This window comes from Canis lupus, chromosome 14 (genome assembly GCF_003254725.2).
Source record: "Canis lupus dingo isolate Sandy chromosome 14, ASM325472v2, whole genome shotgun sequence".
Classification (NCBI taxonomy): domain Eukaryota; kingdom Metazoa; phylum Chordata; class Mammalia; order Carnivora; family Canidae; genus Canis; species Canis lupus.
The window spans coordinates 14,086,254-14,114,108 of record NC_064256.1 but is presented as its reverse complement, the minus strand read 5'-3'; the positions used below and the strand labels follow the sequence as shown (position 1 = coordinate 14,114,108).

At 37.5% G+C, this 27,855-nt stretch overlaps 1 protein-coding gene and 1 long non-coding RNA gene across 3 annotated transcripts; one reads left to right on the top strand and one right to left on the bottom strand.

The window, feature by feature from the left end:
• STEAP4 (STEAP4 metalloreductase) lies at nucleotides 1–25,623 on the top strand. Of its 2 annotated transcripts, XM_025471472.3 has the most exons (6): nucleotides 1–237; nucleotides 2,375–2,460; nucleotides 17,793–18,250; nucleotides 18,895–19,422; nucleotides 20,901–21,065; nucleotides 22,692–25,623. In XM_025471472.3, the coding sequence occupies exons 3-6, from the start codon at nucleotides 17,795–17,797 to the stop codon at nucleotides 22,974–22,976; spliced, it is 1,434 nt and encodes a 477-aa protein (XP_025327257.1). In that variant the 5' UTR covers nucleotides 1–237; nucleotides 2,375–2,460; nucleotides 17,793–17,794; the 3' UTR covers nucleotides 22,977–25,623. The 2 variants fall into 2 exon arrangements, with proteins under 2 accessions (XP_025327257.1, XP_025327258.1); XM_025471473.3 differs by lacking the exon at nucleotides 2,375–2,460 and having other exon boundaries at nucleotides 2–237.
• Nucleotides 10,067–27,165, bottom strand: LOC112674986 (uncharacterized). Its single transcript, XR_003145695.3, has 4 exons — nucleotides 27,069–27,165; nucleotides 19,216–19,398; nucleotides 11,967–12,084; nucleotides 10,067–11,304 (listed from the first exon to the last, which is right to left on the bottom strand). It is a non-coding gene; the product is annotated as an uncharacterized LOC112674986 (long non-coding RNA).
• Nucleotides 27,166–27,855: the final 690 nt, after the last annotated feature.

Genomic DNA, 27,855 nt, shown 5'->3' with positions numbered 1-27,855 from the left:
TCTGCCGCGATCGCAGCAGCGGAGCGCCGGAAGGTCTGGTTCTTCCAGTTGCCCGGGATTCCCAGTTCGAACTCTTCCTGGAAACGCTCTCCTCACCGCTCATCTTGCGAAACTAGCGGGCCCTCCCTCGGCTCTCCCCGGCCTCTTATACCCGCCGGAGGCGCCACGCGCAGCCCTCGCCGAGCCCTCGCCGAGCCCGCCCGCGCCCCGCAGCTGCGCCCGAGCACGTCTCAGCAGGTGGGTCCGGCCTCGCACCTTGCGCCACCAGCCCCGCTCCCTGCTCGCTTCGACCCGCCCGGGCCCCTGCGTCCAGGACCCCAGTCCCCCGCCAGCTGGCGCCCCGCGCCCCGCGCCCCGCGCCCCCGCCCCGCCGCGCTCCAGGAGGGGGCGTCCGCGGGCGTCTAGCTCCCCGAGCTCACGGCTCCTCGCCCCGGAGAGCGCGGAGGGTGTGCCTTCCTCTCCGCGCCTCACTTCGGGGTGCGAGCGGTCTTGCGGCGCTCCTGGGGAGGGAGCCTGCAAGGAGGTAGCTTTGGCGGGCTCCGCAGCCCCAGACCCTCCCAAGAGCCGAGATCTGTCCTCAGAGCTGCCACCGCTTCCGTCCTTGACCTCGATATCCGTGTCCTTTCCAGAGACACTTTGACGTGTAATTTATTGTGAAGAATAAATATAGCCTGGTTTCCCTGTTTGTCCAGAGGCAGCTGGATGGTAGTTTTTCGCTCCAGATAGTAATTTAGGAACTTTTTTTTTTTAGATTTTATTTATTTATTCATGACAGAGAGAGAGAGTGAGAGAGATTGAGACACAGGCAGAGGGAGAAGCAGGCTCCATGCACGGAGCCCGACGTGGGACTCGATCCCAGGACTCCAGGACCACGCCCTGGGCCCAAGGTGGTGCTAAACCGCTGGGCCATAGGGCTACCCAATAATTTAGGAACTTTTTAAAAAAGATGACTGGTGTGATGAAGATGAATTGGATGGAGGATAGGGGAGGGAAGCTGGAGAATCCTATTCCTAGTTCCAACTAGCAGCTCACCACCTTAGCCTCTGTTTCCTTGTATGTAAAATAAAAGGCTATTGGATCAGATGATCCTCACAGTCCAACACTGTAACAAAGTGAAAGTCCATTACTAAAGATGCTTGCTGGTTTGAAATGCATTGAAAGTCTCATTCATGCAATAAATATAACCAAGCAATTACTTTCCTCATAATAAGCCAATTTTCATTTTCATAGGGCTGCTACTCGGTTGTGGGGCATCTCTTCCCACACAAGTGTCTTAGACTTCTACCACGTTTATCATTCAGAGAATACTCTCAGCTTTCAAAAGCATTCTTCAGCCATGCTATGTGAGAATGTCCTATTCCCTATAAATGGCAGTCATATAAATGTCACTCACATGAAAGAACATTTTTTCTGATCCAGTAGGTGTAATTTTATAAAATGGCACATTTATTTGAAGCAGTAACTTTTTGAGATACAGCCTTTTGCAAGGCCTCGAGTTTTTCAGAATGCTATGATTTAGCACGGAATGAAATTCCACCTGCATGTTTTCTATCTGCATGGCAAACATTGCCAACTCAGAAAACAGGATGAAGCTTTCCTCTATTTATCAGGCTTTGTGGTTGTAAAGTAAATGGTACATGTGTACAGAGAAATTGGGTCATAGCACTTTCTCCACTGGCAACATTTATGGTTCTGCAGAAGTTCACATAGAAGCTTCAGGTTTCAGAAACCAATATGTACAAGACCTGACCCCTAACCTGAGAATAATTTCTAGACTTCTGCCTTGCTTACACTTGCTAACTGCTGTTAGAAGTAACCAAATACATTTTTATATGCCTGTTAATAAATTGAAAACCCTGGGCCTTGAGCCTGCTTCTGAACAGTTTAAAAAAAAAATGGATTCAGATGTCATAGAATTTCAAAATCGAAGCAATCCTGGGCAGTCACTCTGCTCTTCCCTATCTCCTGAAGGACTGCCCCTACTCACTCTACCACTGTTAATGCCATTATTAAAAGGACATAAATTCTCTTATTTTTTTTTTAGTTTTTTCTTTTTTATTTATTTTATTTTCATTCTCCTTTTTTTTTAAAAAAAAGATTTTATTTATTTATTCATAGACACAGAGAGAGAGGCAGAGACACAGGCAGAGTGGGAGAGGGAGAAGTAGGCTCCATGCAGGGAGCCCGACGTGGGACTCGATCCCAGGTCTCCAGGTCTCCAGGATCACACCCCAGGCTGCAGGCAGCACCAAACCGCTGCACCACTGGGGCTGCCCTCATTCTCCTTTTAAAGTCTCCCAGGTAGCTGATTCTGTAATCACCCTCAGAAATGCAATCTAGTGTTTCATGATCCTCATCCTCTTGTTCTCTTTAGAAGTCATTTGGATCTTTTTGTCAACTGGAATTTAAAAATCATTTCCTTTTAAAAATCTTAAGAAGGCCACAAAGCTACTGACAAAGGTATGTGCCTAATAACCCTTCAAACTTGAAGACTTGCTAGGGTTCCTTATAGCTAGTGTCCTCTGGGTTGTCCTCCAAGAAGGAGGTCATTTGCTAAGTGCGTATCCCCACATCTACCTATAATTCTTACTGTAAGATTCTATGCAGACTATGAATAATGTAGTTTTCTGGGTGGGAGGATTCTTTTGAAGTTGTAGTTACTCCAGAAATAACAGAAATAAGATTTACAAAGACAAGAACTCTGAAGTCACCTATTTGATTCTGTTCTTTGTAAATCCAAAGAAAATCATTCATTAGTTAATGATGAAGACTTTCTGAATAGTTCTGCATGATGTATTAAACCTGTTCAGGATATTTTGAATGACTTGTAGGACATTTCCAAAATGATTTTAATTAACACTTGTTCTATTGTTGAGAAGAAATTAGTCCTGGAAGGAACAAAGCCAAGAAGGTAACTAAAGGATAATTAATGCTTAAAACAATGCATGATCAGAAAACATATTTGGCCTATATACATAAACAATTTGTTCTTCCAAAATCATTAAGAAAAAGAGAACAAAGAATGCTTGTACTGTTTGAAGATCATCTTTCAGAAATGTATCACTACAAAAAGAATGTACTATTCTACTAGAGGAAGTGTTTCCACTCTAACTAGGCAGGATGTTGACATCTTGATCCAAATCCTTCTCCACAATGCCCCAGAAGAGTTTATGATACCATGTGGGAGAGTTCTTACTACGTTGTACTTTGACAGTCAAATATTTCAGAAGACTTGTTTTGAGAGAAATATGGTTTTTTTTAAATGTAGATTGTATGAGCAATCCTAATGTCAGGCTGAAGTAAAGCCCACTTTTCATCTTAAAAGGAAAAAAAAATGTGTGTGAAGGGTAATTTTGAAAAGTTAGGAACTATCATTTTGAAAAAAAAAAAAAAAGAAAGAAACCAAAAAGGTAGCAGTACAACTATATATCACACCTCATAGAAGGTTATTAGAATGCAAACTAGGGAGTCTCTTCTGTCTCAGATCCAAATACTGAAGGGAAAAAATGGCATTAAGAACAGAGCAGAAGGCTCCAATCAGGTTCAGTGGCAATGGCACCAATGCTGGGAAGATGAGGGAGCAATTAATGGTCCACACTGATTCTGTGTGTTTCATCTATGCCTGCTCTTTTTACAGGGTGTGGAAACAGCTTTGAACACAAATTAAACAATGGCTGAAGCAATTTCGTGCAGACTTTAGTATACTCCTTGTTCTGTTTCCACTTTTTCTAAATTAGTGCCCATTCTCTAATGTGGGGTCTGCTGTGCACATTCCTGTGCTTGGGTCCTTACACAGCAGGTTAGAGCAGTTTGATGATGTGTCTCCATCCTCCCCAAGACTGGAGCACAGCACAGTGCCTAGCACTGAGAATCTGTTCAAAAACTTTATTGAAAACATGAAGCCCTACCAAGACATTGATAAACTGATTTTTATTTTTGGAAGATGTGAACTCTTATGGAGGTAGCAGGACATGAGCAGAGGTGCCCCCTGCACTGTACAACCTAAGGCTGAAGTGTCCAGATTTCAACTGCTTGCCAATCCAGGAGAAGCATAAGCTTGCTTTGCACTGTATGGTGCATATAAAATAAATAATGGAGATTATTATAAGGTTTTTTTTTTTTTTTAAGGAAGGAGGAAATTGCAGGAACCTTGGCATTTTTTCTCATTAACCTTAATTTTAGTAACCTTATTAGGTTGTTACTATACCGGGTAAGTTTCGGGATCCCTGGGTGGCGCAGCGGTTTGGCGCCTGCCTTTGGCCCAGGGCGCGATCCTGGAGACCCGGGATCGAATCCCACGTCGGGCTCCCGGTGCATGGAGCCTGCTTCTCCCTCTGCCTATGTCTCTGCCTCTCTCTCTCTGTGTGACTATCATAAATAAATAAGAAAATTAAAAAAAAAAAAAAAAAGATTTATACCGGGTAAGTTTCATAAAAAAAAATTTGTAACTATAATACTTTGGAGTCTAATTCATTTTAAAGAGTGATACAATACGATTAAGGCATTTAACTGAGGTCATGAAAATTGGAATATTGAATTTTTAAAGGCTTTAATTAGTTTAACTTAAGTAAAGCACGTTAGACCTTCCTTAATACCTGAAAGCATGGCATAAGATATGAAGCTTAGTGAACAGTTCAAAAGAATTAAGTTACAGCAAATCATACTTATACAAAAAAATTATGTTCCCCATTATTTCTTCATAGAAAAGGAAAGGATGTTGGGGAGAAAACAGTTCATAGATTGGCAAATGGTTTGGCTCAGTTAATAATGAAAGGTGCCAGTTGCCTCTGGTTTTCCCAGACTGCAGTCCCCAATTGTGCATTCTTGAGGCATACCTGGAAAATGGAAAGATATACGTTTGGGGAGGGTGGTACAGCAAGAGGCCCCCCACCTCTATCTCCCTGAGGGAAGCAAGAGTCTAAAAGTATCAGATTTATAGGCAGCATTGTGTTAATTCCATGTTTGGGGCAGACAGTGTGTAGGTCCTTTCCTGGTCAAGAGGGAGCCACACAGACCCCATTTGCATTAGAGTGTAGGGGCCCTCTGAGAAGGGAGGCCCCTAGGGAAAGAGATTTAGGCCTAAATTGCAGGTAGGAATGGAAAAGTGTTTCACCCTATCAGCCAAATTATTTTCCCATTTCCATGATCACATGCCATTCTTGAGGAGAAGGGATGAGTGGAAGAGAAACAGCCGGTGGAGTGCTGGTAAATGACTAAGAAAAAAAAAGTCCCAATTGCTAGCATTTGCTGGTTTTCATGGGGGAAAACTCTCACCATGGCTGATTTCAAGCCCTCATCTGGTAGGCCAGCTCTAGCCATACCATTGAAATGAGCTGAGGTTGAAAACCAAGGAATTTAAAATAGGGAGCATCTCATTAAAAAATATTTATCAACCAGGACCTCTCTCAAACTTGTCTATCACAGGCTAACACAAAGAAGGGGGAAGGAGTTAGTTTCAAGAGCACTTTGTTCCCTGGGGTAAGACATGGAGCAGCTGCAAGGCCAGGTCTTGCCCTCAAGCTCAAGCTCATCAGTTTTGGCAAACATTAGAGGCCCAGTGGCCACTGGGGATTCCTTGCCTCTGAGAGCCAGCTTAGAAAGAAGAAAATGATACCCAAAAGATGGAGACTATTTTCCCAAGAATCTGTAAATCACCCCCAGGAGATTTCTTTTTTCTTTGCTTTGCTTTCTTTCTTTCTTTCTTTCTTTCTTTCTTTCTTTCTTTCTTTCTTTCTTTCTTTTTTATTATTTATTTATTTATTTGAGAGAGAGAAAACATGTGTGCTGAAGAGCAGGAGGTGGAGCGGAAGGAGAGTGAGAGAATCTCAAGGGGACTCACGCTGAGCACAGAGTCTAAGGAGGGGAGCGACCAGCTCGATCTCATAACCCTGAGATCATGACCCAAGTAGAAACCAAGAGTTGGACATTCAATGAACTGAGCCACCCAGGTGCCCCACCCCCAGGAGAGTTCTAAAAAATGGTAAGAAGATAGGTAACATGAAGCAGAATGGCGTTTCATCAGCAAAGACTTCAGAGTAGGATCAGATTCACATCAAAATTCCTCTACCCCCAAACTAATTTAGCAATTATCAATATTCAGATAATTTAGTGGTCTCAATATGAAGATAAAAGACTATTAATAGAAAGCTTACTGAAACAAAAAAAAATTTTTTTCATTCAAAATTGAAATGATCAGGGCACCTGGGTGGCTCAGTCTGTTACTCATTGCCTTTGACTCAGGTCATGATCTCTAGGTCCTGGAATCAAGCCCCAAGTAGGGCTCCCTGCTCAGCAGGGAGTCTGCTGTTCTCCCTTTTCCTTCTGCCCTTCACCACCCGCTGGTGGTCTCTCTTGCATGCTCTCTCTCTCTCTTACTCTCTCAAATAAATCAATAAAGTCTTCAATACAAAAAAAAAATAGAAATGATCAAATCTCTTGCTAAAAATCTCTGACCACAGTAATCCTAGAAAAAGCAAAATCCATTAACACTAAATACTAAGTGGGTTGTTGCAATCCCCAAATTATTCAGTAAACAAATGCTCATGTAGTGTGTATAAGCAAAATGCCACCTAATCCATGAGATACAGTTGTTTTTCTGGTGGTGGCAGCCCAGGTTCTGTCCTGATGCTGAATCTTTGGTGAATTACAGATTCGTAAGAAGTTGTTCAGCATTTAGAAGATAAATAGAGGTCAAGGCAAATTAACTCAGACAAGACTGAATTCCTGACCTTGTTGTCATGAGCCCCAGGCTTTAATCAAATGAACTAACCAGCCTAGTCAGTAGATAATGAACCTACATGATAAAATTCTTGGCCAGGGAATCATAACACAATCTTCATCTATCTTGACAGATGAAGCTGAGATTTAAATGAGAAAACATGCATTAAAAAGATTTTTGAATGAACTGGAATTTCACAAAGAACTTAAAAGTAAATCCTTTTTCTTTTAAAGTACAATTAAAATAGGTAACAGAGATCTGCATCTCCTTGCTGTCTTGGTAATTCATTGGTTAGTAATGAAATGTTACTAACAATCATTTGGTTATAGCACAGGCCATAGCTAGTTCTACTTATTAGCAATTCCTGAGGAGGTATATATCCCTCTAGAACATTAATGTGAAGGTTAGATTTAGTTAGGACTTGATCAAACCATAAAAGTTAAGACTACTGTTTCTTTTTGTATTATTCTATTAGCTAGCATAAAAACGAATCACCAGTAAACTTGGTTGCTATGAGATAAATAACATTTTCTTACAATACAATTGCAATAATTTATCAGTTTTTCAGCAACCAACCGGCAGTGGTTTCCTTATTTAGATTAAATGCGTTAAATGCTAGATATGTTAGTCAGTGGCTGTTACTAACAGAGGTACTTCTAACCACAGAGGCTAAAATAAGAAATATACTTTAACTATATTTTCAAATAACATATAGACACTGAAGACTGAATGTCAAAAAATATAATTAGTAAAAGAATCCATTGATTCTAGATGTTACATTTTTCATAAACTGCAATCAGAGGTCTTTTTAAGCCAAAGTCTTCTGATTTTGCTGCAATAATATATACCTGTCAGAAAAGGATATGGGCTTAAATGTAAATATGCTTGCTTTCCCTGAAGAACCCTGATCTCACTAAATACAGAAATACCTCAGTGAAAAAATTGGATGGGTTCACATGTTAGTGGAAGGTTTTAAATTTTTTAAAATAGTTTTTGCTTTCCATTTCTCCCTGGGATATATTAAAACAAATGCTCTAATCACAAAAAGCCTGGCACTGTTGCAGAACTCCCTCCTGCCCCTATGCCTTGTGATAAAAGGAAATATTTGATTGATGGGCTTCAGCTCATTACAAATATGTTGTCAAGTCATGTAGTGCTTTCGGGTTGAAATTCAGAAGGAAAAATAAAACAGAAGGAAGGACTAAAAAAAAAAAAAAATCCCTGTTTCCAGGCATCAAATTAAAATGACAAATCATGTCACATCTTACAGAGTTTAAAAGTGTTATTTGTGTTCTAACTCCCTGGAAGGGGCTAAGCCAGATCACTGGATTTGTGTGGTACAACATCAGTGGAAGTGTATGCATCCTGTGGGGATACTACCTGCCAAAGAATTCATACTCTTCGATGAGCAATCGTTTCAGAATTCAAAGCTGAATTCTTAAGTGGGAAAAGGGGGAGAATATCTTTAATAATTATTTTATCCAAATGATAAATGAGGTAGTGAATGGCACAATGTGAGAGTTAATATTCAGGAGTACTCTGTTAGATCTGTGGGAGGATTTGATCCGACGAACTTTGTGGCTCATGGAGAACAACTTGTCAAGGTTTCCTTGACAAAGCCTACCCGCAGTCTGACACCAAGCCCTGAGTCTGGCTCCTTTGATTCTCTTCCTTGTGGGTCCTGCACACTCATTCTTGCCTCTGGTTTTCATAAAAATAGGAATTCTAGCCTCTCAGATTCAGCCAATGACTATTTCGTGGAAAAAGTTGTTGTAAGGCAGGTGAAATATTCCAGCAACCCCTGACAACCTCATCAACACCCTGCTTTCTCTCTGCCTTTTTCTTCCCCACCATCCCTCTCCAAAAAAGACACCCTTATCTTTTTTCATTTGTAGTGGTGCTTAGTCCTGGGTGCTCTTTAGAATCGATTGCTTGTTTGGGTTGGTTTTTGTTGTTGTTTGTATGTTTGTTTTCTTTGTTTGCTTGTTAAAATACAGATGTCTGGGGATGCCTGAGTGGCTCAGCAGTTGAGTGGTTCCCTAAGTCCTCTTCTCCCTCTGCTTATGTCTCTGCTTCTTTCTCTGTGTCTCTCATGAATAAATAAATAAAATCATAAATAAATAAATAAATAAATAAATAAATAAATAAATAAATAACAGATGTCTGGGCTCTTTCTCAGACCAACTGATTCAGAATCTCAGGAGGGTTGTGTCCTAGCATTTAATATCTACCTAGCTGATTTTAATGTGTGAAGAAAACCACTGTAGCAGGCCGTTAGCTGAAAGCTAACAGGCACTAGTTCACATTCTTGGCTCAACAGTAGGATCATCATGGGGAGCTTTTTTTGGAGAAAAAAAAAATTGCCCAGGCTCTACCCTAGACTTGTTGATTGACTCTCCAGGAGTTTGGTCATCTGTATTTTATGAAAAGTTCTTTGTATAATAATAATATGCACCAGGGCTGAGAACCCCTGGTTTCTAGTATAATCCTTTGTGGTGGTATTTGCATTTTATAAACCTTAGTTATTCTAAGAAGTTGCTTTGATGGTCAAATAAAAGTCTAGAAAGAGTGCCAGGAAGACATCTGTCTGTACCACCATCATGGCCTCCTCTTCCTGCATTCCCATCCAAACCAAATTCTCTAAATGGGTCCTTTTTTTTTGTCACTTATACGTCTTTATGATTCCCAGCACACTATTTCTATTACCCAAATTTGTGTGTTGTGATGATAGTTTTGTCTTTATAGTCCTTCTCATGATTACTTCCAAACCTTTTTAAAGAAATATTTTTTGCATTTTCAGTTTGTATAAATATGCAAAATTGGGTAAGCCAAAAACAAATATAATATTGTGTATAACTAAGATTAAATCTTTATATAAAAGAATTTACCTTAATTTGTATTTTCTATAAATTTCTCAGGATACAAGATATAAGAAGATTCATGAAGGTTAATTTTTCCTTTCAGGTCTATCTGCACCTGAGAAAGAGGGGGAAGATTTTCTTTCCTCTTCCCATTTTTACAAATGATCTTATATTCATAAGTATTCACATATTTTCCTCTTCACTCTGTGAAAACATTAGGGGAATCAAATCGCCCATTTTCTGAAAGAAAGGCAAAAAAGTGCCCACCTTTTAGAAGTGGCCTGGTTGGATTGTTGATTCCTGTTCTCACTAAGAGGAATAAGGAATAGGATCTCTTCCAGGGCAAAAAGAGGGGGGAAAAGTCAGTTAGCCTTTGGCTGCTGATACACAAGGGACTTTAAATTTTTATTTTGATGTATTTTCCAAATGACAGCTATGCATATACAGAAATATACTGCTTAGGATGAAAAGAAGTCCATTATACAACTTTAGATTTGTATCTATTTATCAGATAACCGTACATTGCTATTATGCTTTAACATAAATTAATATCGTTATACAAACTGTAATTATCTCCTAAATAAACAAAATAGGTTGTGTTGTATTTTTAGAATATGCCAAAATCAGTGATTTGTTGGAGTATAAGCAGTTAAAATATACAATTGTTTATAGCTATGGACAAGATTATCCTAAAACTTACATTGAAAGGCAAAGGAACTAGAATATCTGAAACAATTCTGAAAATTAAAAAAAAAAAAGTGGGAAGAATCAGTCTACCTAATTTTAAGGCATCAAAGCTACTTAGAATTGGCAGAAGGCAGATGCATAGATCAATAGAACAGAATAGAGAGGCCAGAAATAGAGCCACACGTGTGCAGGCAACTGATTTTTGACAAAGGTACAAAAGCAATTCAATGAAAGAAGGATGGCCTTTTAAATAACAGGTAGGGAAGCAATTAGATATTCATAGGCAAAAAAATAAATAAACTTGGCTTAAACCTCAGACTTTATATAAAAATTAACTCAAAATGGATAATGGATTTAAATGTGAAATATAAAACTATCAAGCTTTGAGGAGAAAATATTCAGGACCAAAGTTTAAGTGAGGAATTCCTATATATGACATGAAAAGCACAATCCATAAAAGAAAAAAAGCAATATATTAAATTTAATCAAAATTTAAAACTTCTGCTATATCAATAACCCTGCTAGGATGATGACAAAACAAGCCACAGAGCGGGATGAAATATTTGAAGACCACATATCTGACAAATAATTCATATCTAGAATATATAAAAATTCAACAGCTAAAACATAAAAATCTGACTGGAAGATGGTATAAGGTGAGATGACTTTTCACCAAATGGCCTATAGGTAAAAAATAAGCAAATGAAGTCCATACAGTGGACCACTACTGAACAATAAAAAAGAACCTACTGATACACATACCAAAGTGGATAGACCTCAAGGGCATTATGTGAAATGGGAAAAAAAAGCCATTATGAAAAGATCACATTTGGTGTGATTTCATTTATAAAACATTTCAAAAAAAATAAAAAATAAAAAAAATAAAACATTTCAAAAATGACAAAATTAGAGATTTAAAGAACAGATGCATGGTTTCCAAGGGTTAGGAGTGCAGGGAAGAGGGCAAGTACAACAATCACAGGGTAGTGCTGGAATAGCTCTGTATCCTGATTTAACCTCAGTGGATCCACGAATTACCTATGGGATAAAATGACATATGCACACATTACACCAATGTCAATATCCCAGTTTTGATACTGCACTATAGCTATGTACAGTGCAACCAGTAGAGCAAATGAAGGATGCACAGGAACCTCTTGTACTAGCTTTAGGACTTCCTGTGAGTCTATAACCATTTCTTTTTTTTTTTTTCTATAACCATTTCAAATAAAATTATTCTATCATTAATAGCATTGATTTGTTAAGTGTAAACATTTTAAAAATGCAGGTTTTGTTATCTCATTTGGACATTTCCATGTTTTTAATATGCTAGAATCCTCTTAAATTGGAAATAGCCAGGGCCTCCCTAATCTCTGACCTCTGGGGGTGGTGATAGAAGTAAAATGCAAAAGCCAGACAAGCCCTAGGATCCTTATGGGACATCTAGTTGGAATATCCCAAAGAATGCCACCTCAGGTTCCCCAAGCCTGGGGTGGGATCTGCAGACCAAGGGAGACGACAGGCAAGACTCTACATGAGCCACACCTGGTTCCCCGTCTAATGCCATACACACACAGACACGCACACATGATTCTCTGGCAGCTGCTACCATGGCTTCAAAGTCATCTTCAACCCTTTGCATCTGCACTATTGATTACCAATCTCTTAATCTATATGAACATCCAGTAGGATCACTTTACCTGTTTGGCCCTGGTCTCCAGGAGCCTCTGTGGGAGATGCTTCCATAGGAGACAAAAATCAGTCCTGGAGCTTTTCCAATCTAGGGGGTATTCCTGTTGTGTTTTCTGTTACACAGAACTGAGATTTGTAAAAAGCAGAAGGAAAAAGAAATCACCATGCTATGTTTTAACTATCTTAATTCTTCTTCCCCTTAATAACTCTGCTCCCTGTGTACCACCTTTCTTATTTTCTTTATTCCTTCCTCCTACATCTAAGAGTAAACTAGGATTACGAAACTTTTTTTAAGTCGTTGCATAAGAAATCTTACTACCTCCATTAATCCATGTTTACAAATGGGAGCAATTTTGAGTTATAAATAGTCAGAAATAGGCATAACTTCCTTTTTTACATAGTACTTACTGTAAAACATACCCTCAACTTGATCTCCCTTGTGGTTTAGATTATGCATACATCTCATTTTTATGAACTCCTTTTATTAGAATTTTTTCCAAGAGTTCAGGGTGAAATTCTTCCAAAGAATTACTAACTTTTTATTTTTCACATGTTATTCCATCATCCCAGTTATGGAAACCTGAGGTCCAATCATTTTTCTTTTTCCAGAAAAATAAATTATCAAAAAGTTGTATTATCCTGGGTTGATTTGCAAGTAGAGCCTGTGACAAAGGTTTGCATGCAGATAGTTTACCAGGGAAGTGATTCCAAGGAGCAGGAGTGAGGACAAGAAGCATAAATCAGGAACATGAGAAAGATCGTGGGAAAAAACATTAAGTAGGCCACTACTACAGAGGAGTTGTGCTCAATTCACTGGGACTTTCTGAGGAGCCTTATAAAATGTGTCAGAACTGAGTGCCAGACGATGAAAGGGTAAGCATTTATCCTTGGAGTCCCATCCCCCATTGGTCAATGCTGGCCCCATGGGTCATACATGTGTGAAAATTAAGCAGAAGTAGGTATCAGAGAAGCCTTGGGACAAGAATCAAGAGATACAAGATGTGGGTCCCCAAAGCGAGTCTTTTTGTTGGGCAGAGGGAGTTCAGCAGAGCTCCATTACTGCCCAGTAACTGGAAGTAAAACCAGGAGGATGTGGAGAGGAGGAGCTCAAGATGTGGTCAACACAATTATCAACGTTAGAACTTCTATAACTTGATAAGGAGTAATTAATTGCCCAATGGAATGACTGTATTTTTTTTTAAGTCAGTAAGTGATATTTTATTTTATATCTTCCTACTGTCTTTGTATCTCCAGTTTGTCCAGTGATAACTCTGAAAATTTAAGAAAGTAAAAATAATTTCAATGGTTGGTAACAGTCCAAGTGTGTTTACACTGGATTGCCAACCTGCATTTTAAGAGGGAAATATTAAAATGAGTAAGAATTACAAATGAGAGAAATTCACTCTTGAGCTGTTTATACATCTGTGTTTTGATAAACTTGTATGTTCTAAAGCCGTTTTATATAAGATTTTATTTATAAGCAGTAAGTGGGGAAAGCAGAAATTTCTTAAGAATTATTGAATACTATTTCAGATAAATTTTAAATATTTCCAATAATCAGTTATAGAAGCACAATTAACCCTTAATTTATAGAATTTGTATAAAGGTTATATTAATTAGGTAATTAATAGATTGGAAAATTAGAAAATCACTAGATACTTGAATAATCTATTAATGATAGCCAATTTACTGAGTACTTACTATGTCTCAAGAACTGTTTTAAGATACATTAATCCATGGGGCAACTGGGTGGCTCAGTCGGTTAAGTGATTGACTTGCTTTCAGGTCAGGTCATGTATGACCTCAGAGTTGTAAGATCGAGCTCCACATGGGACTCTGTGTTGGACATGGATCCTGCTTGGGATTCTCTCCTCTCCCCCTTTTCTCTTTCTCTATTCTCTCTCCCTCTCTCTCTTAGAAACAAAACAAAACAAACATTATTTCATCTAATTCTCACAGTCACCAAAGTAGGTACTATCAATCTCTCATTTGAACGATGATGAAACTAAAAAAAAAAAAAAAAGATGATGAAACTGAGACACCAAGAGTTTGAGTAATTTACTCAAGCTGATAGTGCTAGTAAGAGCTGGACTCCCCCCACCCCAAAAAAAAGAGCTCTTTAGTTGATATCTCCATTAAAATAAAGTTTATGACAGGTTAGAATAAATTAAGGTAGTTGCCAAATTGTCAAAATAGTCTGGAATCACTCTCTCTTTGCATTAATTAAAATGATCCAAGTGAGAATATGTCAATAAAGATATCATCCATCTCATTACAGGACACTGGTAACTTTATCAAATCTGTATTTTGCTTGCAAATGTTCATCTGATTATGAGAGAGAAAAATAACATAGGAGGGGAAAAAAGATTCAATAAAAGGTGAGGGGATAGCTTGCCAACTGACATTCTTTGAACACATTCACAATAATCAAGGCTTCATTCACCAGTAGGAGAGATTTAAGTTATAACAAGCAGGTGTTAACCGATTAGCAGCTAACCAATATAATATAAATTGCTAAACTGGTTTGTGTTTGCAGATGCTACTAAGAATTTCTCAACAGCTCAGCTATGTTTCCATATGAAAGGCCACGTATCATCATCAGGTGCTTCTCCACATGTGCTCATGCCTTTCTCTGACATAGTTCAAGATATCACTCACCAGCTAGTTTTAAAAGTGAGTTAGTTGTGGTGATTAATTCAATTATTCAAAGAGTTCCTGTGGAAGTGCAGGAAAGTCTTGTATTTCTTGTTCATTTCTTCCATGACTTCTGAATACTTGAAAGCTCTAAATGATCTGCTTGTGATACAGGGACACATCTTTGCATAAACTCAGGTAAGAATATGGGTGTTTTCCATAGGCTACGAAGGAAAGGGCAAATTTCTGAAATCCCATTAAAAATGTGCAAGCTTCATCTGCTCTACAATCAGCATGAAATCCACCATGGAAGAATTGAATAGTGGGACACCTGGGTGGCTCAGCTGTTAAGCGTCTGCCTTCAGCCAGGGTGTGATCCTGGGGCCCTGGAATTGAGTCCTATTTCGGGCTCCCTGCATGGAGCCTGCTTTTCCCTCAGTCGTTCTCTCTCTCTCTCTCTTTCTCTCATGAATAAATAAATAAAAGCTTTAAAAAAAAAAAAAGAATTGAATAGTGACTACATCTAGTTTAAAATTCCACAGCAAATTCACTGAGGATTACTTTAAACCCATTTGGGTGAAAGAAGCAATGTCTTCACAACACCCTCCCAACTTCTTTTCTCCTTTATTCTTCCTAGGGGCTACACTTTAATCATTCAACTTCCTCTTCATTATGTGCCCACACTGTGCCTGGCACACGAAGCAAACAGTTATTTCCAACATCTACATTCCACCTTTTTAATATCATTCAACAAATTTTTTCAAGTGCCTAGTCTGTCATAGTCAGTGCTCTTGTTAACACTGGGGATACATTACTGAACAAAAGAGACAGGAAAGAAAAAGAAAGAAGAAAGGAAGGAAGGAAGGAAGGAAGGAAGGAAGGAAGGAAGGAAGGAAGGAAGGAAGGAAGGAAGGAAGGAAGAAGGAAAGAAAAAGAAAGAAAGAAAGAAAGAAAGAAAGAGAGAGAGAAAGAAAAGAAAGAAAGAAAGAAAGAAAGAAAGAAAGAAAGAAAGAAAGAAAGAAAGAAAGAAAGAAAGAAGAAAGATGAAAGAAAAATTTAAAGTAAATAATAAATGTTATTTAAAATAAAGTTTTTGAGAAAAATTCATTACTGAAAGAAAAAATAATATACTTCAGGACAACCTAGATTATTCTATTGGACCATAGGAACTTTTAAAACATTTACTTGGTTTGTTTTTAATTTAAATTTCAAAAACTTTAAAAAAGTAACTCACATGCTTTATAACAGTATTTCTATTTAATTTTATCTTGCATTTCTTTTATTTTGGATATGATTAAGATTTTTTTACTATTGTTGCATCACCTTAGGATGAAAGTTATATTCTTTGTCCAATTTTCTAATGGGCAATCTTTTTTTATCTGTAGGAATTAAAAATATTTTTTAGTTTGTTGATCTTCTGACTTTGCTTACAGTGGTTTCTGCTTTGCAGGTATTTGTTTTTATGAAATCACATTTTTTATGTAATATAAATGACAATTTTTACTTTTAAGTTAGATACTACATTTAGGTTGAGAGACATACTTTGTATTTTTATTTAGCCCTTTATTCTTTCATGGTTTCAGGGATCTGTGATATAGGAAAGAGGCTTTTCTTCCCTCAAGTTATAAAAGAATTCTACATGGTTCCTTCTACTTTTATTGTAGTTCTACTTAAAGTAGGAAGGTAGATAGATGATAGATAGATAGATAGATAGATAGATAGATAGATGATAGATAGATAGATAGATAATTTAAATCGTTAATATATTTCAAATTTTCCTTGTACCAGGAATATGAGGTATAGATTCAACCTTTTCTTCCAATTGGCTATTTAGCTGTCCCAATCAATATTTGCTACTGAATAATCAACCTTTTTCTCACTGACTTGAGATGACATCTTTATCATATGTGCTTAGGTCAGTTTCTATATTTTTTACTCTATTTCACTAAACATTTTCTATTCCTGTGATAACACCATATTATTTCATTATTTTAAGTTTATAATATTTAGATATTAAATATTTAATATTTAATAGAACTATCCCCTATTCAGTACTTTCTTGTTCAGAATTTAGAGATTAAATTCAGGAAAATTGGTATTTGCATAAAACTGAGCCTGCCCATCCAGGAACATGCTGTACCTTTCCATTTACATAAATCTTCTCTGGGTAGAATTTTATATTTCTTTTCATGTAGACCATGTATCTGTCTTGTTATCTTGTTAAGTTTATTCCTAAATATTTTCTCTATTTTGTTGCAGCTTTAAGTAGGGCCCTTTCTTCTATTAAATCTTCAAACCAATTTTTTAATATATGAAAAATATTGATATTAATTGGGTTCCTAAACAAGATGTTGGGTTGACTCTATATGTATGGTACCTTTTCAGTTGACTTTTTCCAGTTTTGCGAAACTAGTTTCATCACTCACAACTCCTTTTGAGTTTCTATACTTGGAATTTCTTTCTCTGGTCAGTTATGTTAGCTAGAATTTCCAAACAATACTAACTAACGTGGTTAAAGCAGACATGTTTGTTTGACTAATGACTTTTCCGGGAGTGTTTCTAATAATTTTTTTTGGTAATTATTTTTTAAGTTAGATACTAGATTTTAGGTTGAGAAAGATACTTTGTATGTTAAGGAAATACCTATCTGTTCCTTTTTAACTATAAGTCAAAAATAAATGTCAAATTTTAACACATGCCCATACAGCATCCATAAATATGACTATGTTTTTCTCCTTACGTCTTCTAAATATGGTAAGCTATATTAGTAGATTTTCTAATATTGAATTTACAGAATTCATCTTTACACTCCTAAAATAACCTGCATTTGATCAATGTACATTTTCTCTTAACAGTGCTGGATTCTGTTTGCTAATGTCTTATTTAGGATTTTCTGTATCATGAAACATAAGTAAATTGCTCTACAATTTCCTTACTAGTGAATTCTTTGTTAGATTTTGCTCTGAGAACTCTTCTAACTGTTAAGTATTGGACAAACAGTATCATTGCAACACATGTCCATATAACTTTAAAGCATCTGCCAATAAGTGTCCTGGTTTTTCATTGCATCTCTTTATACAACAAAAGAAGTTTTTGACCAGTGATTTTGTTCAGTAAGACACATATGAGAATATATATGACAATAATTGTTCCATGTTGAGCTTTCATATTTGTTTCCCATTTCTGTTATTATCTTTCAGTTATGGAAAAAACTTCTACAGATGCATTTCCTTCTACTATATATTCTTCAGAAAAGCAAGAGACTGTATGCATTTTTGGAACTGGAGATTTTGGAAGATCACTAGCATTTAAAATGCTCCAGTGTAATTATTCTATTGTTTTTGGAAGTAGAAATCCCCAGAAGTCCAGTCTGCTGCCCCATGGTGCAGAGATCTTCAGCTATTCAGAAGCAGCCCAGAAATCGGACATCATAATCATAGCAGTCCACAGAGAGCATTATGATTTTCTCAAGGAACTAACTGAGGTGTTCAAAGGAAAAATACTGGTTGACATCAGCAACAACCTCAAAATCAATCAGTATCCAGAATCTAATGCAGAGTACCTTGCTCATTTGGTGCCAGGAGCCCACATAGTAAAAGCATTTAACACCATCTCAGCCTGGGCTCTCCAGTCTGGAACACTGGATGCAAATCGGCAGGTAAAATTAAAGGATTAAGTTACACTCAATCTTTAAAAAGTGAATGTTGTAATGGGCACTTACCTCAAAGACGCCAACATAGAATTCCAAAATAAAATACACACTACATGTCAGTTTGCTAATACATGCCATGTATAATTTTCTTGGGTTTAACTAAGTAAAACAGTCGATTGTTGTGGTTTATGCCCACTGTCAGCACCCTCAACTTTTAGATTGATGGAACCCAGTGGTGTCAGGCTCCAGAGGCCTTGTGTAAGTACTAAAAAATAACACAGTTAAATTGTTGATGGATATCCTTTCCATTCCCATTACACTGTATGAAACTGGTTCCATTTATTCACTGAGATTAAGGTAATCCATAGATGATGTAGCACCCACAAATACAGAAGAAAAATCAAACCCTTCACCCTGTGGAGAACCAGGTCCTATTATATCAGGTCAATCTGCTTAAAACCACCCTCAACCTAAACCTTAGTGCTTAAATATCCAGCACACCTGTGCAAGTTTAAAACATGTTGTGTCTACCATCCTTGTTTGAAAAGCATGTCCTTGTTCTGCACAGTGCTTATATAGACTTTCAAGGTAACTATTAACAAAAAATAAGTATTATTTAATTATTTATTAATTAATTATTCTTCACCCAGGTGTTTGTCTGCGGAAATGATAGCCATGCCAAGCAAAGAGTGATGGATATTGTTCGTACTCTTGGGCTTACTCCACTGGATCAAGGATCTCTCATGGCAGCCAAAGAAATTGAAAACTACCCCCTGCAACTATTTCCAATGTGGAAGTTCCCCTTCTATTTGTCTGCTATTCTATGTGTCTTCTTCTTCTTCTACTGTGTTATAAGAGACATAATCTACCCTTATGTTAATAGCAAGAAAGATATCACATTTCGCTTGGCTATTTCCATTCCAAATCGTATCTTTCCGATAGCAGCGCTTACACTGCTTGCCTTGGTTTACCTCCCTGGTGTTATTGCTGCCATTCTGCAACTGTACCGAGGTACAAAATACCGCCGATTCCCAGACTGGCTTGACCACTGGATGCTTTGCAGAAAGCAGCTTGGCTTGGTAGCTCTGGGATTTGCCTTCCTCCATGTCCTCTACACACTTGTGATTCCTATCCGTTATTATGTACGATGGACACTGAAAAACAGAACCATTACCCAGGTAAATCTCTACTCATTTATATTCTCCAGTTCCTTAAATCAAAGAGAAATCTTGCTACATCATATTACACTTCACAATTACAGAAAAATCACTTTCTAAGCATCTTTTTTTATTTTTTTACTGTTTTTTTTTTAAAGATTTTATTTATTCATTCATGAGAGACACAGAGAGAGAGGGGCAGAGACACAGGCAGAGGGAGAAGCAGGCTCCATGCAGGGAGCCCAATGAGGGACTCAATCACAGGACTCCAGGACCATGCCCTGGGCCGAAGGCAGGTGCTAAACCGCTGAGCCGCCCGGGGATCACCACATCTTTATTTTTTTAAAGTAACTAGAGCTACTGTCTGTTTTTGGTTGTTTTCTTTTGTTGTTGTTGTTGATTTGGTTTGGTTTTGGTTTTGGTTTTTTAATGAATTCAGTTGAGATCTTGTACAACTATTGAGAATGAAATTTAGATTTACAAGACTCACTGGAATACTGGCAAACTGACAGATTTGGGGGCTGAGGAAACTTAATAACACCTACTCGAATTCCTTGTGGAGGGGTACAGTCAATAAATGTAAACCAATGTGTTTTCAAACTTCTATTTTTATACATGGGAGTCAAAACCAACCATCTTATAAATAAGGGGGCTGTTCAAACCTGTGTCACAGGAAGGTAAACAAATTCACAAAGGGTGCTTATAACTTCATTAATGTTTGACTCAAGGAGAGCCATCCTCAATAACTAGAAAACTGAACAATTCTGGGCAAATGTCAAATACTATTTTCTGCATAGTCAAAAATTCAGAGAGAATCAGCTTAGAGAGTCTGAAAGCAGTCCCAGAGGAAGTGCTATCCATCCATTCTAGTTTGGAAATAATTGGTTTTGATCAATCTTACTGCATTCTCAAAGTTTATGAGTCAATAACTTATTGATGGTACTTCTGTGGATTTCTCTACATTATTTCCCTGACAAATACATGGGAAGTTCTTGGGTAAGAGTCTCATTTTAAGGGCCTGATTTTTCTCAATCTGTGGTGTGACAGACTTGATGCTATATTACGACACAAATAAACATGAAAGAACCCAAGCTTCCTGTGTATGAATAATCAGCATGTAAGGCAGAAAAAGAGAATCCTTGGTATAATCATTTGAGAACATCAAGTTTTGCTTGGGGAACAAAAAGCCATATAGTAAAGAAGGTTTAAGTAAATGCTTACTTTGTTTTCAAATTTATGGGGTCAATTAAAACTTTCTACACAACTCCTGGAGTCAACTATTATAATAAAGTCCCAGCAGAACCAATTACTTTTCCTACCAAGAAATATCACTTCCAAGTATATTTTTTCTCTTCAGTTATTTTCAAGTGATTATTAAGAAATACATACAATTTATCTTGAGCAAATATACCATGCAGAGGTATTTTTCAGTCCCCTTAGAAGTTTGGGCAGTTTGTAAAAAAATGTAATTTTTTAAAATTACTTATAATTTTTCTTAGGCAACAGCCAAGACACAAGATCTATTTAGCACTTCTACTGCCTGGCTTAGTGATTCCTACGTAGCTTTGGGAATCCTTGGGTTTTTCCTGTTTGTACTCCTGGGAATCACTTCTTTGCCATCAGTTAGCAATATGGTCAACTGGAGAGAGTTCCGATTTGTACAGGTAAGGGCTTCAAGACTTAATCTCCTTTATATTGCACAAGTCCAGCTTAACAAATATTTTCATTTTTCTCTCATACCACGCATAGATTTTCATTTTGCTCCTTCACTTCCCTAGCAATGTCACAAAAATAGCAAGTGAACCAAGTTCAAGTGAGAAAATGCTAAACTCTAGCACCAAAAGGCCTAGCATAATAGTTTTGTTTCGTAACTGGGCATCACTTGCCCAGATCACTGCCTACTCCCAGGGCCACAGGTAAGAGTAGCTAGTGAAAAGTACCAACAACTAATAGACTTTGTGCATAGGGTTGTGCTAGGCACAAGGTAAAGGAAACCCAGAGACAAAATTTCTACTTCTGAAAAATCAACGTTAGAATACAGATATATTGATACAAAAAGGCATGTATTAAACTCAAGTTTAAAACCATCAAAGCAAGCTATGTTAGACTGTTATCATACCAGACTCAAGGCCGATCTGTAACAGGGAAAATTGTTTTTTTCCCACATATCAACCACCAGACATGTCTGGCATTTAGTTACTATTCTTATGAACTAATAGTATTCAAAGTGTGTACCTAGAACCCCAGTATCACCTGGGATCTTATTAGAGACACAAATCCCCAGGCTCCACCCAGACCTAATGAATCAGAAACTCTGGAAGTGCGGCCCAACAATGTGTTTTAACAAGCCTTCCAGATTATTCTGATGTAGCTCATTGTTAACCAGTATAAGAGAAAAGACCTTTAGTAACTGAAATTAGATTTGAATTTTATAAAACTATTCAAATTTCAGAAGTCTTGCAGTTTTTCCCCGAGAACAAATACAGTCAACATTTTCTCATGTTAACACCTTTAGTCAAGGCATTAAGACAGAAATAAATGTTGAGCTTTAGAATTTAGGCCAAAACACATAAACAAAAGTAAAGTTTTCTAATTGTTCTTTATTGTGATAGAAACAATCTAGCATCTGCTTTTAGTCAGTAACATAACCTAATGTGGTGCTTCTTGAGGACATATTGTGTCTTATTCACCTTTGGCCTCCAGAAAAGTTGATCAAGGAAAGAGTTTTCCATTGGGGAAGAAGCCAAAGTATATTATTTATTCTAACTCAAAAGAGTTTACTCTTAGCAAACTTTCCCATCCAGCCAAGTTAAGATAAAACCACCACTTAATCCCCTTCACCTATGTCACCTATCCTGGGAATTAAAAGTACAGCAGAGGGAATATAGTCAATAATATTGTAATAACGTTGTATGGTGATATCTGGTACCTATGCTTATCATGGTGAGCATACAAAATGTATTGTTGAATCAAGCTGTTGGACACCTGAACCTAATACAACATTGTATGCCAACTCTACTTCAAGAATAAAATTTTTTTAAAAAAGATAAAACCACCATATCATTTGTAAGCACAATCTTTTTTTAATGAAATATTTGTCATCCCAAAGGAGGGTTAATGCTTTCTCCAGTACTTAGAAGAGTGTTCTAAATGGTACAGATGTCAAAGGTTTGTGGTTGGTAATAAATATTCTTCATTGGCTTAGAGTGTTTCACTTTAAGTTGTAAATATAGTGCTAATATATATGTATTTTTTCTTTTTTTTATATGTATTTTTTCTTGCTTATATAGTCCAAATTGGGTTACTTGACCCTGATCTTGTGCACAGCCCACACCTTGGTGTACGGCGGAAAGAGGTTCCTCAGTCCTGCAAGTCTCATATGGTATCTTCCTTCAGCCTATGTGATAGCGCTCATCATTCCCTGCACCGTGCTGGTGATCAAGTTTATCCTCATCCTGCCATGTATAGACAAGACCCTTACACGAATCCGCCAGGGCTGGGAGAGGAACTCAAAACCAACATCAGATGGACAATATTTAAAGCAAAGCTCAATTCACCTGGACTCTCAATTATAGTATTGTATATTTAGAGGAGACTATGTAATGCGCACAGCTAAGAAAGAATTTTTCTCACACTATAGCTTAAAGTTTGTTAACAGAGAAGGAACTGCTGCCTGACTTTTAGAAATTGACAGGAATAGATTGCCATTTAATCTCAGGTTAGTGATGAATCTATGGAGGTCCCTGCCTCTCTTCTTCCCGGAGGCAGCGGGGCTAAGGTCACAGTTAGCTTTGTGGTTTCACGCTAAAAAGTTTTTTTGCTTTGGGCAACATGCATGACCTAATGTCTTGCAAAATCCAGGGGAAATACATGCAACTTCCTTTTCTGGTTCAAGAGCTGAATGCAAAGAAAAAGAAACAGTAAGATGGTGGCCACTGATAAAGGCTTTCTGAGATACATCTGAGAAGGAGGGCCAAATGAAGTAAAAGGAATGAGAATTTTTCTTACTGTTCTTTGTAAGTGAAAGTGATCATAAGTATTGCTATAGTGAATTCTGTAGTTAATGTACTCTTTGATTTTGCTTTTGCCAACATGGATCTGTACTGTGGAGAACTATTTTATAACACCACAAAAATATCACAACTGATTGGAAGTAACCATGGGTTGGATATATGCAAATCTATTATTCTTGTCATAAGATCCTTTCTCTAAAAGGAATAGGTGTAGGGAAAGGTGTACACTGAGTTAAAATTGAGAGATATCTGCTTGGATTTTCTCATTATACAATAAGCAAGGAAGGGTTGATAAAAGCCCTTGCACAAGAAGTTGAAATAAAAAAACCCAGAATTTTAGATAGCAAGCTAAATGAATTTTGTAAAGTTGCACTATACTAGGATTGCATGATTTAGGTATTATGGTATGCTTGGTGAATAGAATATTCCAAATATCGTTCAATACTAATCATCTATGAAATGGATTTCTAGTATTAAAAAGTGGCTTCTATAATCAGGGCTTACTATAATTTTAAGCAGTGAAATTAAATGAATAATGAAAGTATAAATTTGACCAATGCATAGATGAAAGAGAATTATGTAAAATCTTATGGTTAGAGAGGTATGAACAGTAGCTGCAATATGAGACTTGGTTCATTCTCAAATCTTTGCTGGAATGCAGGATGGTTTCCTCCGTCTCTAATGATAGTGCCATTTCCAAGATGACCTTCAGCAGGATTGGCCTTCTTGGCTCATGCATGGAGCTGAAAGGAGCCTCATGTACCCTCTTTCCACAAACTGAAATAAACAAAAGGCTTTGAGATTGGCATTTTTTCTGCCTGCCTTATAAAGGCCATCTATTTTTTCTTTTTTTTCAACTTATCATATCTACATGATGCAAAATGATTAAAGTATATTAAAACATCACCCACCATCTAGGATATTTCTCTATAAAACTTTTTGAAAATAGTTCCATCTACATTCAATTTTACATCCTTCCTTTTTCACTTAATGTATCAGTGGTTTTATTCTCTGACTTACATGATATATGTGTATTATTAGTGGCTGAATTATATTACATCAAATGGGCATTTATTCAACCATTACACTAAACATGTAGGTTATATCTGTTTTTTACTAAAACAAATAACATTTCAGAGAATATCTTAGCACTTATAACTCTTTTCCATTTTTTAAATTATTTCACTAGAATACTTAGCAAGAATTGAGATTACAAAATTAAGGAACTTTTAATATCATTTGATATATATTGCCAAATTATTTCTAAATTAACCTTGTCCATATCATTGGCATTGGATGAAGGCATTGGTTTCATCATACCTTTCATAGATTTTGTCTTTCATATCAGTTCATGTACACTGAGAAGATACACAGAACACATGCTTCATTCATTTATCCATGACCCACCTAAGCAAGGTTACGAAAATCCTGGAAAACTGTGAGCAGACCTGTGGTGTGTGATGCTGACCCTAGAGTATCAAGGGAAAAGACAGAAAATGTTGCTACTCATCTACTCCATTTTGTGCAAAACAGCCATGTAAGTGTCCCAGAGTTGAAGGCTGCTCTTTGTCTAGAGAATGGTTGCTTCAAAATTAAATACTATCCAGGTTGATGTAAAGAAAGCCTCTGGGGTTAACCATGCTTTTTGGTAAAGAGCTTTTACTGGGCCATAGTTTGTCAATAAAATTGAAATGCCACACTGAGGTAAAACCAAGCCTACCTAGAGTAAAACTCTATTTTTATAACCTAGTAAAAATGTTCTGCCTGTGTAGTTAAGAAAAGCCATCCATGAAGCCAGAAGTTGAAGAACACCTCCAGTGGTTTTGGTGTTTTACAGTGCCAAGCCTGACCCTTGGCCTCAACCACAAGGGCTCCAAGCCTCACAATGGACCAGAGAAGCCAATTTCCTCCTCTTGTCCCTCTCCACATCCTTCCTCCCCAAACCACCAAACCAACTTGATTATCCTAACACAGCTGACTCCTCTAGTTTACATTGGGTTGGAAAGAATGAGTTTGGAGTAGATGGAAATAATGAACTGTACAGCTTTTAACAAATCCAAACTGTTCTGCATAAAAATGTTAGACTAAGCTGCACTGTATTCTAGGAAAAGCTTTAAGCTCATAGACCTTTTATTTTTGTATGTTCTCCCCATGTTAAGGGATGACTACTTTTATAAGTTTGTATTCATTAAATGTTATTTTAAAAATATGTTCCAGTTTTGTTTAATTCTTGTTTTGACTTATTGGCATTCCAAAAGAAAATGATTAAAAGGTTTTAAATCACAGTAGTTCCGGCATCTGGAAGTAAAAATACCTCCCTTCAGGCATAAGGAAAAGGAGAGGCAGTACATGAGCTCTAAAGCACATTAACAGATTTGCAGTTTTATGTAATACATACTTGAGCTCAGCAGTAGGTACACTCCAAAATCCTATGTGTCTGTGTTTTACTCTCAGAGAGGGGAGAGTATTAGCTGGCCAAACAGAGGGAGGGGTGTATTATCCCACACTGGACTTTGGTGAGAAGTAGGGGGGAACAAAAAGCTTTCCTTCCTCCAGGTAGATACCAACAGGACGAGGCTAATAATTTCACCAATGGATGACTTCAGGTTGGATTTCAGCCAGCAGACCAGACATTAAACGCCCTGCACAACTGGACAGCAACAGCCCTGATGGGTTGATCATTCTTTCAAAAGCAAGATAAAAACTGATAAATAGAGGCTATAAATCTGGAACAAGCTAGAAGCAAATAGAAAAGCCCCTACTCACAAGCTACTTCAATTACAAATTGCACTTAAAGCTCTTCATGCATTAATCGTTCAGGGACCAGAAAAGAGCCACAACAATGATGAAAGTATATAATGAATTCTACCTCCAGGAACCCCAAAAGATTCTGGACCTCATCCCAAAGTCAAGGTAAAATGGCAGTCCAGGTGTTGGTTTTAGTCTCTACCCCTACTAACAGCATCCATACCACCTGTCCATCACACACTCACACACCAAACATATCCTTGCATGATCCTGCTCCAATTCTTTATTATGAGTTAGAATTAAAATGTAGAAAAACCCTCCACTCTTCTAAAGATTTGTTTAGGAGAATAAAGGAAAAGAGAGTTCTAGTTACTCTCCTCTGCACTGCCTTTCCTCAAGCTCAAGCCAAAGCCCAGAGAGTTCCAGGCCAACATGGCAACCGAAGAGGCTCCTCCCACACACTCCAAATTTATAGCTGCACGCAGTGTAATTCCCTCTGAAACCCCCTGAACTCCCAGCTAAGAGGAAGGAAGAAAAAGACCACAATGAGGAGGAGCAGAGTCAAGGTTGAAAGGGAAAGGAATTGATGTCAGAGAAAAGGGGAGCAAGGATGATCAGGACAGTGCACCCCTGCCCTAGCCTAAAGACAGAAGCATCCAGTTCTACATGTTTCCTGCTTCAAGAGGATCCTGCAAGGCTTTTAATAATAATGTTCGTTGTTTAATACTATAGGAAAGCCTGTGCTAAACTTCACATAATCTTACTTAATCATCATACCAATTACCCCCATTTCTCAGAATTAAAAACTGAGCCTTAAAAGCATTGAGTGCCTTGCCTGGTAAGAGGCAGAGCTGCAATCAGAACTGGAGACAGTGTGCCTCCATAACCAGTCCCTTTCAACATTACCAGAAATTGGAGGACACTCACGCTGGCTTCCAAAATGTTCCTTCAAATCCATATATTAGGCTGGATGGACTAAAGCATGGTTTTTGAAAGATTGCTTAAAAAGGAAGTTCATTAGCACTTTCAATATTCCTGACTGCCCGTCCTTAACACTCTACATTTGCCTAGTATTGATTTTAGTACATCCTGTAATATTGTAGTGACCTGAAATTTGCAGTTTCAGCATTGAGTTCAACTCTGCTGTAACTGCCATGTTAATCTTTCCATTCCAGTCTGACAAGCTGTCCTATGCATCAGGGAGAGCTTGGTTCAGCTGGAGGCCGACTAAACCCCTAACCTGAGGAGTAGCCGAGGACAGTAGAATTCTTTTCCAGGAGATCAAAGACAAATGTTTTCTTTCTCTCTGGTTTCACTCTAGGGCTTTATGCACTGAGTGAACATATTTGTTCTTGAGATCTAGTGACTCACCTTGGAAATCTCATAATACTTTTCACTTAGTATTTCAATACCAGTTGAGAAATTTTAGTGTTTAAAAAAAAAAAAAAGATTCAGTACATGACCTAGTTGACAGTTTCTCAGCTGCTGAAATAGAACTCACAGTACACCAAAAGCTATCAAAACAGGACCAACTAGAATTAAACTTTCCCTGATCATTTTAAGATAGTCAACAGGTTTTTAAAGAACACAACCAGCATATTGATTCCATTTTCTTCTAATCCTTTCTCGTAAAGAAAGAGAAGGAAAAAAAAAGAAACACAACACTAGAGCAAGCAAATAAAATACAAAACCT